Source organism: Thalassophryne amazonica, chromosome 23, assembly GCF_902500255.1.
Source record: "Thalassophryne amazonica chromosome 23, fThaAma1.1, whole genome shotgun sequence".
NCBI lineage: Eukaryota > Metazoa > Chordata > Actinopteri > Batrachoidiformes > Batrachoididae > Thalassophryne > Thalassophryne amazonica.
Genome location: NC_047125.1, coordinates 25,749,203 through 25,766,349, shown reverse-complemented (window position 1 = coordinate 25,766,349; position 17,147 = coordinate 25,749,203). Strand labels below are relative to the sequence as shown.

The following is a 17,147-nucleotide window of genomic DNA, read 5'->3' as shown; positions in this document are numbered from 1 at the left end:
CTTTAATCTGACAGGGAAAGAAAATCCAATGTTGAAAAATTATTTCACTGTGAAAACAAAATAAAAAATGGTGTACTGTGAAACTCTTACATCTACTACATAAATATAACCTGTCAGTACATTTTGACAGTCTTACCAACCAGAGGGAAGCAAATTAATCTGGGTTTGACCTGAGAAGCCTTTTATAAAAGATGTTGAATGTCCTACTTTGAACTGGAAGTTTTTAGTATACCTTTTCCTGGAATGTTTGATATGATGGAATGTTGCTATATTGGCATATGGCGGTAATCGATAATTGTAGTTCCAGCACAATCGCCAGTCGTATGGCCAAAGGTTCTTAAAGGATATATTTAAGTTGTTAAAAATAAATAAACGCGACAGTCATTTTCAAACACTGTTCAACATTTGAGTGATTTAGTCCTCCAACTATTGTGTTGTTTGTGGAAAAATTATGTTTTCAACAAATCTGAGAAGGAATGAATGAATGGAGTTGTCATCTCAAAGTGGTCAATAGTTTGGCGCCAACCTCTGCTACTAGTGCAGTGTTAACATAAAAAGTTAGATTAAGGGGAAAAAAAAACACTTTCTTAAATATTTCTTCAGATATTCTACTGCCATCGTACTAATGATCATAAAGTGTGCTGTTATTGCTGTTTTTTGTATTGCAGTTCTAAACACAGTGCAGACCATAGTAACTCCTTGGACAGTTACCCAGATGATTTTCATCAATTCTGTGCTAAACCACTTTTTGAAAATCTCAATTTTAAAGAGAAACTACAACCACACCATTTGTACCCCTTCAGAACTAAACCAATCCAGTTTTTTTTTTTCTTTTAGGCATCTTAAGTGACCCCAAAACACAAATCAGCATGTTTTCCCAAATAAAAGATGGAGCCCAACTGGATGCCAAATGTTATTTTGGGGAATTTTAAAGGAAAACAACTATTTGTTCCTTTTAATTTAAAATGGGTGAATGAAATAATGACAAAGATGTATTTTAAAACAAACTTTCTTCTCATTTAATATTTTTGAAAATTAAGTCCTTTATACTTAATTTTAATGTGTTTTAATGCATTGTAACAAACAAAACATATTTTGGTGGCTATTTTGGATACCACCTTGAATAACTGGCTAAAGGCCAGGTTTTGTTTTGTTTGTTTGTAAACATCTTTTGTTTGTTTTGTTTGTTTGTAAGCCACTTTTTGTAAACATCTCCATTGTGTCTTACGGTCTTAAGTATAGGTTTGATGTAGGCCCAGATGGCGTTGGTCGGGATGGCTTACCTACCTACTACTACTTATCTCAACAGTTGCTTAAGCTATTAAGTTAAGATACTTTTCTTTAACATCACACAGAGTCTAAACTCAGTAACTTGTTCTATGAGGGTGGAATCAAGTAGATTTTCTTTATGAATTTATATGCAGACATGTAGGTGTATGATTTCTGCAACTGAAGAAAAAAACAATGGAAATAATTTCAAAGCTAGTCACAAAATGTACAGTATACAAAAAGACAAATCAAAGACACCTCGCAGAAATCTGAGAATTCTAGAGCACAATACTGCTTTGTTGGTTGAATGTTGAGCAACATCTCAAGAATGAAAGCAAGGTTGTAGGGCTGGAGCTGAAAGTTTTCCACACAAATTGGAAATTCCTTCTGTTTGTATTGAGTCCTACCTTAGGATTCAGAGAAATCTCGGCGGGAAATTCTGAGAATGTCGGCTTGTTAAGAAAAATGTCGATTCAGTTATTGTACAAGCCCTGTGACGATTGACTACTCACGCAGACAAGACTGAGTAGTGAGCCACACAGGGAAAAGGCAAAGAGAACATAGTGGAGATGAAGAAACTGAGCCAAAAGTTTAAATCACAGTAGGCTCTGAACATCAAGAGATGAAATATATTTTCTCCTGTGGGAGCTGGTGGAAATAAAGACAAAAAGGCAGGTGTAAAGAGGAGGAGCTGCTGTAGGGAAGGAAAAAAGTACAATAAAAACCAGCAATGCAGGCACAGTTGGAAGAGGTTGATATACTCTTTAATAACACATTTGGGGGAATTACTGTTTTTCTACACTACAAGCAGTACAACTGGATAGTGGTGATAAATGGACTGAGCACAACTCCAAAAGCTACAGTGACCTTGTGCCAATATACTGTGTAAGAAGTAGGTTACATTGATTTTGGATGGAGTTTCTTTCAATATGCAGTGAGAGTACTTGAGGGTATTCTTTTTGAGCCAAATAAGTACCCTTTGTTGTGGATACTTCAATGTGCATCTGCACCTTAACTCTTCCCCCCACGATTTCAATCATGCTGTAGAATGTGACTATTAAAAAAATGTATGGTATCTTTGTCAAATTTATGCATATTTGTTTAAAATACTACATTAATTGTTGATGTATATTTGGTGAAATCTTTATAGTGTTAATACTTAATTGTTGAATAATAGTTCTAAAATTGTTGTGTTTAGTTGTTGACACATTGTTTGCAAATTTAAATCTAACTATAAAAAATGTATGGTATAAATCTGTCAAATTAACTGATGCATTTGTTTAAAATACTTTTTAATCGTTGATGCATATTTGTTGGAGTCTATTCTCTTCATGCTTAATTGTTGACTAATTTTTTTTTTATTGTTTTGTTTAGATGTTGACAGATTGGTTGCAAATTTAAGTGTGAGAGTATTAAAAAATGTATGGCATCAATCTGTCAAATTAATTGATGCATATTGGTTTAAAATGCTACTTTGATTGGTGATGCATATTTGTTGAAATATTTATTCTCTTATTGCTTAAATGTTGACTAACATTTTTTAAATCTTTCTGTTTGGTTGATAGGGATTGCTTGCAAATTTAAGTGTTGATGGGGATAAATTTGTACTTAATTGCTGAGTCTGACTTATATGTCATTTTTTTTAAATTGATTTTAATTAATGGAGATTGTTTAATTTTAAACTACATTCTATGTTTGATTAGTTGTTTAACTGTTAAGACTTTGTTTGTACTTAATTGTTTTGAGTAATTTTTGATGCCAGTTTGTAACTTCATTGATGTGTATTTGTTTGCCAACAATTTGTTTAATTGTTGATTTGGAATTGCAAACATTCTTTCTGTTTATGCCTATCTGTTAACATTTAATGTTTAATTGTTGAGAACATTTGCAGATTTATTGTTAACAGTATACTTAATACATAAATACAGTATCGACCTAAATTATGTCATTGTTTAGTTATTGATGCTTATGTCTAAATTTTTCTTTTATTTAATTGTTGATTTGGAATTGCAAACTTTCTGTTGATGTTTACCTGTTATTAACTTTTAATGTTTAATTGTTGAGAACATTTGTGAAATTGTTAATAGATACAGTATATTGTTCATATACAAATTCAGTATCTACCTAAATTATGTCATTGTTTAGTTATTGATGCTTATTTCTATAAATTTTATTATTTTGTCATTTAATTGTTGATTTGGAATTGCAAACTTTTTCTGTTGATGTTTGTTATTCACTTTTAATGTTAAATTGTTGAGAACATTTGTGAAGTTAATAAACAATATATTGTTCATAGAAAAATCCGTATCTGCCTAAATTATGTCATGTTTAGTTATTGATGATTATGTTTTAAATTTTATTCTTTTGTTATTTAATTGTTGATTTGGAAGTGCAAACTTTTTATATTGATGTTTGTTATTAACTTTTAATGTTTAATTGTTGAGAACATTTGTGAAGTTAATAAACAGTATATTGTTCATAGACAAATCCAGTATTTACCTAAATTATGTCATTGTTTAGTTATTGATGATTATGTCTTTCAATTTTTATTCTTTTGTTATTTAATTGTTGATTTGGAATTGCAAAACTATTTTTGTTGATGTTTATCTGTTACTAACTTTTAATGTTTAATTGTTGAGAACATTGTGAAGTTATTTTAACAGATAAATGGTATATTGTTCATAGACAAATACAGTATGTACCTAAATTAGGTCATTGTTTACTAATTGATGCTTATGTCTTTGAATTTTTATTCTTTTGTTGTTTAATTAAGTGGTTAGTGTGCTTGGTTTCAGTGTGGAATGCTCCTGGTTCAAACCCCACCCTTGCAACATTTCTCCATGTAAAATGTCTGCCAAAATAAACATGCAGGTCCACCTTGGATATGCTGTGGCAGCCGAGTTAACCGTTTTGTTCATAAGCATTTATTTGTACTGTAAGTTTAATTGATAATACATATTTGTTCAAAACATCATTGTTAAATGTTGGCCAGGTCTTCCTTAAAAAGAAAACCTGCAGTCTCAGTTGGATTCTTTTTTTATTACTTCGCTAAATAAGTTCAAATAACATTTAAAAATAAGACATGTCCATAAAGATACAAGTGTTCTGGTAACATGTTTTTCTGATTGGATTTTGTTCATTGCACTTCCCAAGATTTCTAACAGTTGCAGTTTGTAAATTTGACTTTTTTTTTTAACAGTCACTTAGAGAATTATATACTTGAAAATTATTATTAGTTATTAAAGTAAAACCAGTGTTGCTCAGTTGTGCCATGGCAAAGGTGACTGTAACTGTTGCTCAGATTTTAATCTGTTATGCGTTACTGTGGTATGGCAACCTCTTAACAACACAATTCACAAATTACCAATATGGTAGAGTGGTGGAACTCGACCGAAACCAGCAGCAAAAGGACCAATTGAATGCTAAAGTTAAAATACACTTTATTGATCCCAAAATGGGGAAACATCACTTGTTACAGCAGCACAAAGTAATACAGAAAAACAGAAAGAAATACTTACATTAAAGAAAGGTGACTAAAATACATAAAGTGCCATGTTTACTGGGAATGCTAAATGCTGGTGTGAAACAGATTTCACAAAAATAGAGTATAAATGAGTATAAGTATGTATATATAAAGTAAAATTATTGCATATTATTGTTTAACTTGACCCTTCAGTTTTAATTTTAGTGCTGCAGATGAGGTTAGTTCCTCGACTCTCCACAAACTCACAACACACACAACCTGAGCCCCCCTATGGTGGCAACCTCCACCTATCCTCTCTGAAACTAGCATAGCAAAGTGGCTAACGCTCCCCACAGGCAACACCTCAAACGCAGGAATCAGCACCCCTCCTCCTCCTCCTCATCTTCTTTCAAGGAGCGAGGGATCTCTGCTTATCTCGGCGGGGCTGTCGTGCCAGCCGAGCAGTTTTTATCTCCGTCTCATTGTTCGAGTCTTCCAAGAGCCAAAGGTTCGCTGAGCTAATCAGCCCCTCGCTGTCACGCGCGGGCATATTCCAATGTAGCAAAAACGACAGTCAGCATAACAGTAGCACCAACAAACGACAATCAAAGGAAAGTGTTAGAAAAAGTAGAAAAAAAAAAAAAAACCCAAAAACAAAAAGTGGCTGAGGCATCTTCAATGTGCACCCATCAGTTAATAAGCAAAACAGATTTTTTGCAAACAAGTCAATCAGCTTGTCACTCTGCCTTTGCCCATGTTTTAATTAAGCCTTTGAGCGCTGCTGAATGCTAATTGGACCAAACCTCTCTTAGCAACTGACAACATAATTGTTAAACGCTGCTAACAAAATCTTGCAGGATTAAAATTTTGCTGTATTAAATTAGTGACAAAGACACTGTCCTGCAGTTACTTTGCAAACAATATCTCGAGACAAAGTGTTTTCCCCTTTTTATCATTTTATTTTAGCATCTTAACCATTGATATGTTTGTCCTCCGCTATAATTATTTAATGCTGCTTTTGCTTGTCATGGAAATTTGGAGAAACAAATACTTCATAATGAAGCTGATATTTACCCATATCCAATTTTAAAGCATGTAAACTTTAGAAAATTTTCTGTCTTGACAGTAAATCAAAATTTATCTGAAGAAATATGGCAACCCAGTTTGCAGAATACAACTTTCCTTTTGCTTACATAATTTGTAATAGCAAAAGATCAAAGATTTAAGGGTTTCAAAAAGTAGCCATGTCATTTAAAATAAAATAGTATGATTGAAATTTTTGTGAGTAAACTAATTTATTCAACCACAAATTAGGACTTGTGTGAAAATAATTGACGAATAATGACCAGAAATGACCATTTAAACTAAGCTGTATTTTTTATTGTCTGATATAAATTTGATTTTTTTTTTTTTTTTTTTTTTACAAGTTTGCAAAATTATATACAAAACTTTTTGTGTATGATTATTTAATAGGCTAATGCTTTTTTCATTATTATTACAGCACAATGACCATTAAAAACAAAATTGTATTTTTTTAAAATAAATGTTCCTTATACAAAACAGCTTTTAATTGTATTTAAAAGTGGACTATACTTTCTTCATTTGTTAATGTGTTGTTTTTATTTATTTACTTTTTTATTACTATTTTAAAGAAGCCACACTGATGTTTATACTTTGCATTTAACAATTTAAAATATATTTTTTTAAACATTGCTGATTCAGTAATTCTGTTTTACAGCATCAGCAACATGTCTTTAATCATTGATTTATGCATTTCCCTCAATCAGCCAGACTAGTTTGTAAGTTACAGCAGGGTTTGGTGTTCAAAGTAGAAGAACCAAGTTGCTTTTCCAAATAACAGACCATGAACCTGGGGCAGCATCCGTTCGACTACATCAGCAGATGAATCACTTCACACCTATTTCCATAATTTCCTCCCTGTCCTCCACTCTGTGGGTGACCACATGGCAGCTTTCTCTGAACAGCACGCCTTTGAGCCACCTCAGGAGCTGAGAAGCCACTCTCAATCTGTGAGTTGTAGATTCTGAGGTGTTACTACGACAAACAAAAAAAAGTGACAGTAACACATACGTAAGAGGAAAGCAGATGGTGGATGATGACTACCGTGCAGTGCGCATCCTGCTGAAATGAAGGAATGAGATTAAATTTTGTCATTTTGATATTGTCAGCTGTTGATATTCATAGATAAGGGCCCAGTCACACTACGAGGTAAAGTGGACAACGCTGGCAGATGTAGCAGATTCTCAAAAATCTCCTTCCAGGGGTCCACATTTCCTGTCTTCACACAGGTAGACTTAGCTCAGAGGCGAGCAACGTTGTACTAGTGGAGCTCGATGTTTGCCATGATCTACTGACTTACTATAGGACATAGTTTATCTGCGTTTATAGAGCAGATGCATTAGTAGCGCATTCCAGAGCTCATCATTGACTCAAAGATTAGAAGTCATGGGACGCAAGCTATATAAACTGAAACATAACTCTGCAGTTGGGTCATTTGCGAGTGGTGCATCGTTGAGACTCGTCCGACCTATTCCTTCATGCCTAAGTGGTCCAGAGATGGCGCATCCAATCAAACCTCAGACGTTGGCCAGCAGAGGTGAACGGAGCAGTAACGGCATACTAGCAGAGGTCCACTCTTACTGCTGCTTGGCATGAATGTCACAAGTTTTAAACATGTTGAAAATTTCCCCAGGATCACAGTGAATGTTAGCGACGCCCGACTTATGTTGACTTAGCTCCTGATGAGTCTAGCGTATTTCGACGTAGCTTGACGTTAACATTCTTGCTTCACTGGCAACCGTGGGTTAATCATCAGAGAGTGAATGCACCCTAATGGTGTCGTCCTTCTAATTTACATGAAATTGACAAAATTTGCATATTTTGTTATTGCAAAGTTTCTTTATTTCTGTGGTAGACTGCAAAATTACAGGTAATTTTATTACTAGTTGAGTACTGTAACTTAAATTGGTTTTAACAACTGACAGGGCGGAGCTGTGAACGTCGACTTATCTGTTCAGTTGATATTCAGTCATATTTTCTTGTAAAATAGGTCCAGATTTTATCCCAAGTTCTTCACAACAGGATGTCTAGTAGCTTACGTTTAATACCTGTGTCCGCTGCCTTGCATCTGCTTGAATGTTTTGTTGTTTCTTCACACTTTTATTCGTAATTGTAGGTCTAACTCACTTCTTCAGCTCCATGATGCTAACGTTGACCAAGGTGGCTGTCCAAGGACTGGAAAAAGCCCAATGTAACCTATGATGTCACAGAAAGCATAAATGCACCTTGTTGCTGATTTTTCCACCCATGTGGGTCAAAAATTGCAATTGTTCACATGCAAGGTGAAGTTTAAGCATGTGATTGATATAAGATGGTGAATCTTTTATCTGAATACTAAGAAACACAATCATAGCATTGCAGCCGAATGTCCCATTTAAGATGTAATTAGTGAAAATTTCCAAAAAATTCCTGTATATTCGTATCGTCAAGTGTGTTGGTAGAATGGTCTGTATGAATGGTTGGTAGAGTCTGGTCTGCTTGAGGTTTCTTCCTCATATCATCAGAAGGAGTTTTTTCTTACCACTGTCGCCTGTGTGCTTGCTGTAGGGGTTGGTAAGGTTAGACCTTACTTGTGTGAAGCACCTTGAGGCAACGTTGTTGTGATTTGTTGCACTATATAAATGAAATTATGAATGAAAAAAAAATCAAAGGGACTACACTTTAAAAGGACTAAAAGACTTGTAATTCAAGACACAATGTTTATATATATATGATAAATGCTCTGATAAAATGCTTCTGATAAAACTGCAAAGGCGAGATCTTTATGTATGCAAAAAAGCAACCGTCTTTGCAGCTTCAATGACAAATTAAGTCTGCAGCCGAGTCGAGTGCCCCATTTATGCTAATTGAGAGCACTTAACAGCAGTAAATGAGTACTTCATTGGAAGAAAGATTAACTTAATGATGGTTTCCCAACTCACACAAAGAAAAGAAAAATTAACTTACAAATGCTAAATGATTGATTAATGGATTCAGATATTTTGTCCTTCACACTTTCTAAAGAGTAAAACCTCTCTTGCGCCACTTGACCAACAATTTTTACCATCACTCGAACTACAACAAAATTCCTTCCAAGGTTGCCACCAAGTGGTATCTTGAGTGCGAGCACCCATTCCACGCATTCATTCAGTTGCAAACAAATCGCAGTGAAAACAATTTACGACAGATAAGGTTTTGCTTACGGTCGTTGCAAAATGAGCCTCCATAGGACGTCATGGTGCAGTCGCAGGTGAAGCCCTCCCATTGCTGGAGACACACCCCCTGATGGTAGCAGGACTCCTCCGTACAGGTGGTACTTGGTCCTATGGACATATCCAAAGAAAGTGTCAAAAGTCGATCCCCATTGCGAGTGACGATAAATAAACTAGACTAGGGAGCTTTCAAAGCTCTGAAATATATGAAAGATTTAAAAGCTTATGTGAATGTGATTGGGCATTGGCTTTAAATCTTCATAGCAGGTAGTTGTCATTTGTTTGACAGAGAGTAAAGCCCCGGTCACAACCCACTGTGCGTTTTTTTTAATCTGAACGAGCTACACTTGTCGTGAAAGACGTGTCCAACGTGGGAGCATTCACCCATAAGCTGAGTCCCAAAAGACAGGCGGGATGCTGCAGCCCCCCCTCCCCCACATCTCCCGATTAAATTTCTTCTGATGCTTTGATGAGTGTTGCATAACAAATGGGCCCAAACGCATACATTATCATTTTTGCAGAAATTTTTTTTTCCTGCAGTCAAAGTGGCTGTAGCCAGAGAGAAGTGGGCTGTCATCACCGTTGGTTATTAATGTGATATCTGCTCTGCTCAAGGACACTCGTCTGCTTTGTAATCCTCACACCAATCGATCCTTCACCCTCTTCAAATACAAGAAATTTAAATACACAAAAATCAAGAACCGTTGCAAGCAACCCGATTGTTCGGTAGTTGCACAAACAAACTGATTTGTAATGATTTTTTTTTCATTCTCCACTGATAGTATATTTGTAATACTAATTATCCCATAAATGTGTGTGTGTGTGTGTGTAGCAACATAAGCAAAAAGCTTGTTCTTCAATATGTACACAAAACCTCCCCTGCGGCGGTGCAAATGAAGTCTGACAGAAACAGCAGCAGCAGCGACAAAGAGACTTTAATGAAATATTGCACCAACAAACAGAGATTGGAAAACCTGTGCTGCACTATCTGTGCAAACAGAGCCTTAGCATCCAATTAGTCCACACTGATTATCAAATTCGGCAGGTGAACAATTGGATTCCCAATGAGGAATGCACAACATTGCACTCTGTAGTACACGGCACAAGAGGGATATCAGTGCCACCGACTGTGACCAAACAACGCTTATAATCCAGTTACGCAGCCAGCTGTAGGGGTCAATAAAAGACTACAGCAAGCTCAAAACTTAAAAACACTCCAGTCATATTGAAATACATGTCATGATATTTGTGCAGCCATTAGTATTCCAAAAAGTGTTGTTTAGACCATCTGTGGTTGAATGCTGTGGAGGTATGGGTTACAAACTGCAAAAAATAGTGGGGAAGGCCAAGGTTAGTCTGTACAGTGGTCAAAAACCAAAGTTGAAACACTTTTACAACACACTAGTGTGTGCCCGTGGGGAGCCACGGAGTCCAGATTGGATAGTGTTTATAAAATAGGTAGCTGACATTTTTCAAGGGTGGTAATAAATTATGCAAAGTTTCTGTAATGAATTGGAATGGTGTGTGAGTCAGAATGTTTAGATGGTTTTTAGAGCAAGAACTCAGCCTTTTGATTTCCTGTTAATTACATATTTCTTATGTTAACTGTCTTAATGTATAGACAAGTTTTACATTCTTGTTATCATATACACACTATTATTCTGACTTCTATTATGCAATTTGATTTTTAAAAGGACCAAAATGGAAATGTGTTTTCACTTTGCGTCGTCCATGTATTTTTTAACATATTTGCAATTCTATTATGTACATACATTGAATTTATTAAATAAAATCACATGCACGCTGCTTAATATATAGATGATTTACCGCCCCCCTCTAGATGGGCATGTGAGTCCAGAATATACTTATCACATTATTCTGTTGTTCTTTACTAATATCGGTAGTTTCACCAAAAATTAGTCCTGTCAACATTCTTTTTTGGCAGTGTTCGTCCTTGACCCAAAATACATAAGCATACCAAACGGCAAATGTCAGCTCTCTACAGTTTGTCCGTGATCAAAGTTATACGCAGACACGCTTTTTCGTCTTTTCTGCATTCTGCTGCAAATAGGTGTTTATTTTTACACACCTACAAACAGAGATGGTGGCAAAAGAATAATAAATGTTATAGTTTTGACTGTGTTGAATGCTTGATCTGCAAAGTAAAGGTCAAACAATGTCGGCGTCCATTGGATTCTATGACATGTGACATGTCTTAACCCGTAACATAACTAAGCATGACACATGGTGCAGTCTATTCCTTTTTAAAACTCTATTAACTTCACCAATAATTTGCATGACCTTTTACCAAAATTAGAGCAACTTTAACTTTTGACTCCTGTACAAACTCCAGAACATTCAGTCACAGATAGTCCAAACTATACCTTTTTGGAATCTTTGTGATCAGACAAATAACATCTTTTAATTTTGACCCCTGTGTAATTCTTCAATTGACCTCTACCTGGCTACCTACTGAAAATTCAAATGGCCAATTGTTTTTTCCAAAAGAGTAACGTCTAAGCTGTTTGTGCCGAATTTGGTGCCTCTATTAACATTTGCACAATTCCTCTGTACATATTCTGTTATCTGCTGCACTATAGAGCCCGACAGATATATTGGTTGGCCGATATTATTGGCTGATACAAGACTTCCACAAACATACTTGTTTCAGAGTTATTTTTTTACCAATTTTGAGGCAAGATGTGATGAAAGATGAAGATGAAAAGCACACCATTACTTTTTGATCATGGGGAATTCAAAAAGGTATTGTTTGGACCACCAAAGGCTATGTAGTTTTGGGGTAAAAATATCTAAAATAGTGACAAAGGCCAAATTATTTTTTGGACAGGGGTCAAAAATGAAGGGAATTTTGGTAGAAAAGTGATGCAACATACGTTCTGCTAATAGGATTCAGAAAATAACTGCGTATGCACCATCTGTTTTGTAATGAAGTTACATGTCACCATGCATCTTATTTGCCCGTTACTTTAGAGATCAAGCATTCAGCACAGTCTATCTTGTCCTGATCAGACTGAGGTTTGGTTGGGGTTTGGGTTGTGTGGTTTTTGTTGTCTTTTTGTTCATGATCGGGTTTTGTTGTGTGGGATTTCTCTTGTCCTGGATGTCTAGGTATCTGGTGTTGGGCGTTTCCCTCCACTCCTCCCTCTTGTGTGCCACACCCCGTTCTAGATCCTTCCACCACACGTCCTGCATTTCCTGATTTCCCCTTCCCCTTTATAAGTGCACCTCTCCTGTCAGTTCCTTGCAAGATTGTCGTGCCTTGTGCCTTTGTTTGAAAATTTCTTCTGTGAGTTTGGTCCTGTACCTGCTTGCCTGTGTTTGAACCCCGTTTTTACCTCATGCGTCGGATACTGTTGCATGTACCGAACCCTGTCAAACTCACAGCTCCTACTCCTGAATCCTGCAGTTGTGTCAAACCACTTCACACCACCGACTGACAAATGCTCAACCTGTTTGGCATCCCAAACAGGATATTGCTTGATTCTGATAAAAGGCACCATCATCTCTAAAGTTAAGGGCACTGAACCCTTCCCAACCACACCCAAGAAATGCATGACCAATCCACAGATTATTCAGAAAAAAGATTCTACTACAACATTGAAGACAAGTCTACAGAGGAACTGGCCATAGTTGTTAAGGAAGAAACTCAATATGACAGTGGGGCTGGATTTGGACAGTAAATCTCTAGACCTGGGGTTGATTCCTGTTCATACTACCTGTCTGTGACCTTGGACAAGACACTTCATCTACATTGTCCAGCCGCTCAGCTGCAAATGTTTGTTTGGTGGTGTAAAGTATTTCAAGCACACAATCGCTCTCCATAGGCTTCTGAACTCTAGCACACTGCTTCTTGGTACAAAAAAACCCCAACAAACTTTTACTGGCTTTAAAGGCTCAAGATTCTGATGAAGGCAGTGTCCATAAAACCAAAAGGGGTGTATTTTATTGTGAACATAACACCTTTCAGCTCTCCTTCCAGTGATTTATTTGGAACTTGTCGAGCTCCTCAGAGAGCATTGATGCAACTGTGGTAGAAAACTGAGTAATGGAGACGCATGGAGAATAAAGGAGGTGTAGAAGACAGAGTGGAGACTAGGTGAAGAGGAGAGTGTCAGCTCAGCTTATCGACAGCTCTACCCCCACAGGGAAAAATACAAAGGATGTGGGTGCATGTGTGCAAGCGTCAGGTCTGATGATCTACCGTGTCAACTTCACTAAAGGCTTCTCTGTCTGCTGACGCCTTAAGGAGACGTGGCCACCCTCAGCACACTTTCTTAGGACTTTAAGAGCGTGCACGTCTGTAAGCGTGTCTTAAGATAAGACAGTCGAGCAAAACTAAGACAGTATTAAAGAATTTGACACACTTTGTCAGACAAAAAAAAAATTAAAAAATGGCCTTTTGGTTGAGATCTTAGTCCAGGGTAGATTATATAGTTATCAAATCAAACCAGAGTCCAGATGTTTTAACCAAGCGGACGTGAAAGTGCTTTTACACATTTGATACCCCAGAAAAGAAGCAAGAAGGGGAGCAAGAGGTGATGGGTAGCTGCAGGCCGATGGGTGTCATGACATCCTGTGAGTCACTTATCCTCGTGGACTCATGGACATCACAACAGTAAGAAACAAGATACTAACCAGGTGCCAGTCTTGGGGCTAAGGACTGAAACAAATACCGATCACAGGATTCACAGTTCTCTCTGCCAAAGTTTGTGATGCATTATGTAATGCAATGCGAATTCCCGCTTGAGGAGCTATAACAGAAAGACCAATAGAATGAACCAAACAAAGCAAAACACAAAAACAAAAAGAACAGCGTGAATACAGAATAAAATTTTTCTAATGAGCCACAAGATTGTAGGCCTCGACCTTGCGGTTTCTGGGCAGTGGTCTTTTGGTTTCCGGGCCTTGACCTCATGGTTTGTGGCACTGGCCTAGCAGTTTCTGGGCATTGACCTCGCGGTTTGTGGCACTGGCCTGGCGGTTTTCGGGCATTGACCTCGCGGTTTGTGGCACTGGCCTGGTGGTTTTCGGGGCATTGACCTCGCGGTTTGTGGGCACTGGCCTTGTGGTTTCAAGGCATTAGCCTCACAGTTTCTGGGCCTTGACCACATGGTTTGTGGGCACTGGCATGTGGTTTCTGGCCTTGATGAAAACACTAATACTGCACAAGCATCCCCAGGCCAACTGAACCACTGTAGATCCTGAATGGCAACCATACAAGGCAATCATAATCTGACATCCTTGATTCTCTGTCACACATCACAGTTGATACCCACTTAGAATTGTTCCACAGCCCTCCGTGGGTTATTTCTTCACCAAATTCTATGCTTCTCATATGTAAATGTGCTACACTTGCTACAAATATGGAACAAATTTAGGATTGCACAAAGCCTTTTTAGCACCTGACTGGAAACTAATACCATATCAACACTGGGCTCGCATCAAAATGTATCTCACACACACACAAAATAAATCTGTCTCCAAGTCAGGTTGATGTCAGGTTGTTAGAAGGCGTGCATACATTTGCAAGTCCATTTGCGCCACCAAATTCAATCAGGTCCACAGTATTGACACGAGTCAGATGCATGATGCTTCTATTTACGAGGCATCAAAGCACAGCCTAATACGAAATGTGCGAACTGAGTGCCGGTGAAAAATAATTGCTTTCGCCTCTTTTTCACCCTGTGGATATTTTGACTCCACATTACCCTCAAACCCACCATACAACCGCAAATATCTGTCATGGCGCTCTTGTTCCAGCGTACAGTGAAAGTCTTTTTATAATGTTTGAAAGTGGCTAGAGTGGTCTCAGAGCAATTACAAAGCCCCATTAATTGCTCTTTAATGCACACTGTGGTTTTAAAAGCTCATCAAATCTTTAATTAAATGCAAGCTAGGATTGGTAAATCTTCACTGGTATAACATAAAACTCAAACCGTAATTTAAAAAATAAATAAGTAAATGTTGCTTTTGTATTTTGGCTTTCAGAAAAAGACAGATGTGGGGCTGATTATCAGCGGCACCACAGTCAGACATTCAAGGAGGAAGATTTAATGTCCAGAATAATAGCTGTGATGGGTTTTTGTGGTAGACTGTTGGTTTTTACAACATAAGACAGGTGAAAGAGCTTTCCAAGCATTTTGGTATATTGGAAAGTAGTTTATTGCCACATTTATGGGAGCCATTGGAGATATTAGAAGCAGTTTTTCCTGTGGTCACGTCCTTCAGTAATCATGGATGATTGGTAACTGGGAACCAAGGTAATTCCACTGGGAGATGTCATGCAGAAGGCATGCTCCAAACTTGACCTGGGTTCCACTGGCTTCCGTTTATCCTAGTACAGCGCCAAAATTAACTTGACCGCTGAAACCTTATCGCCGTAGGTAATCCATCATGGATGTGATGAACTTGTGGTGGTAATGAGCATTTCTACTTCCACCATTCTCCTAAACCAACCGTGGTTCCAAAAGGCAACCACTGCAGGTAGACCAGCGGTCTAGCCTCATCTCCAAAAAGTACCCCCCAGATATAGATGAGTGTTCCCTTGAAATTATAGACTGGGAATTTCATCATTGAGGTATCAAATTTCTGGTTCTGCTTCAACCTGAGCTGCAAGAGGATCCCTGGACAGGGTACCAGTCCAAGTCCAGGGACCCTCTTGATGTCTTACAGATAGCTTTCAAATAAGAATGCGCCAATGCTGCTGCAAGCATTAAGAATTCGGTTCAAACACTGTTCCATGTAATCTCACTTGCATTAATCATATTAACCCAAGTAAAGATGGTCGAAGAGAGGAGTCAGAGATACGGATGCAAAAAAGTAAAGATTGTTGTCTTTGCGCTCTGGAAAAGCCAATAGGAGGATCCAAGTAGGTTGACATGCCGTTTCACAGGATTGGAACATGTTTGAATTCTTACCTAAAACTGGCCTCATTTTCACCCCTGACAAAAATGCGTGCTGCTTTGAAAAGGGACAATCAAGTGATCTTCAGGCAACCTAAAAAGACTTTAAACTTGGATCCCAGTGGAAGTGTCTCCGAACATTAACCTTGTTCCTCTACTACTTTCAGATGGATTATACATCTTTTACTAAAGGTGTTCAAACTGGTTAACTACTAAATTACCATCTTAATTCTCTAAATTAACCATATTTTAAGTAAGATGGAGCATTATTTTTACCTGCTGCCCTCAGCACTATCACCATCAGAATGTGGCCACCCTCCCTCAGCCAATCCCCCTTGAAGTTCTTGATACGGTGACTTCAAAAGTCCAGCAGACGTTGCAATAACCCCTTCTGGATGAGCTGAAATTGTATTTGCAGGCCCAAGCACAATTTCATTCATCGCTCATGCTTTCTTCTTTCCATCGCGTTCTCGCCGGCATTTCAGCTCTCTATCCTGGCTTTCATTCTCACAGCGTGCGCGAGCAGGAAGATAGTTCCAAAGTCAACGTCTCTCCTCATCTCATTTCACGCACAGAACTGATGGATAGAGAAGATGCTTGTGAATGTAAAAAAGGAAAAAAACAAAAAAAACAAAAAACAATATCAAGCCCAAATAAATCAGGATTCAGCCCACCAGGTAATTGCTTGGTCTGGACAGCAGCTCTTTTGGAGCTTCAAAAACAAACAAACAAACAAACAAACAAACAAACAAACAAACAAAAAGACAGTAGAGCACAGGGTAAGAAGCACACAGAGTATCAAAAGAAACAATTTGAAAAAAACTAAAAAGGAATTTCGACACAGAGCCTTTAACATTGCGAGGGAATATCAACTAGAATGTTTTGTCCATGTGGTGCATTTCTCCGGGTTTGATTCAACACATTGGTGCTTCAGTGTCGAGGACCCCAGCGTCAATAGATGGACCAGCAGATGCCCACGTTTCACCTGGCTGTGGTAGATAGATGCTACTTTTGAGAGGTCGGGTTGGCGGAATCGACCGATTGGATGGGAACCATCCAAGCAGTTATGTGGTGGTTATGTGGTGAAAGTGACAATGTGTAGCTCTAGCGCATGCTTTAAGACCTGACCGTAAAATTGTCCTAAATGCCATGACGAGTGATAGATGGCACAATTTGGCTCACCAGCTAACACCTAATTAGCAAAGCTAACTTTTTTGTTAG

General features: G+C 37.7%; 1 protein-coding gene across 1 annotated transcript in view; it reads right to left on the bottom strand.

Annotated features, from left to right (window-relative positions):
• The window catches only part of LOC117505355 (neurexin-1-beta-like), a 513,547-nt gene extending 504,438 nt beyond the window's left edge, over window positions 1-9,109 (bottom strand). The window contains exon 1 of the mRNA XM_034164999.1: window positions 8,995-9,109. Within this exon, the coding sequence (XP_034020890.1) occupies window positions 8,995-9,028 (34 nt within the window). The 5' untranslated portion in view covers window positions 9,029-9,109. The remainder of the gene's footprint in view (window positions 1-8,994) is intronic.
• Window positions 9,110-17,147: the final 8,038 nt, after the last annotated feature.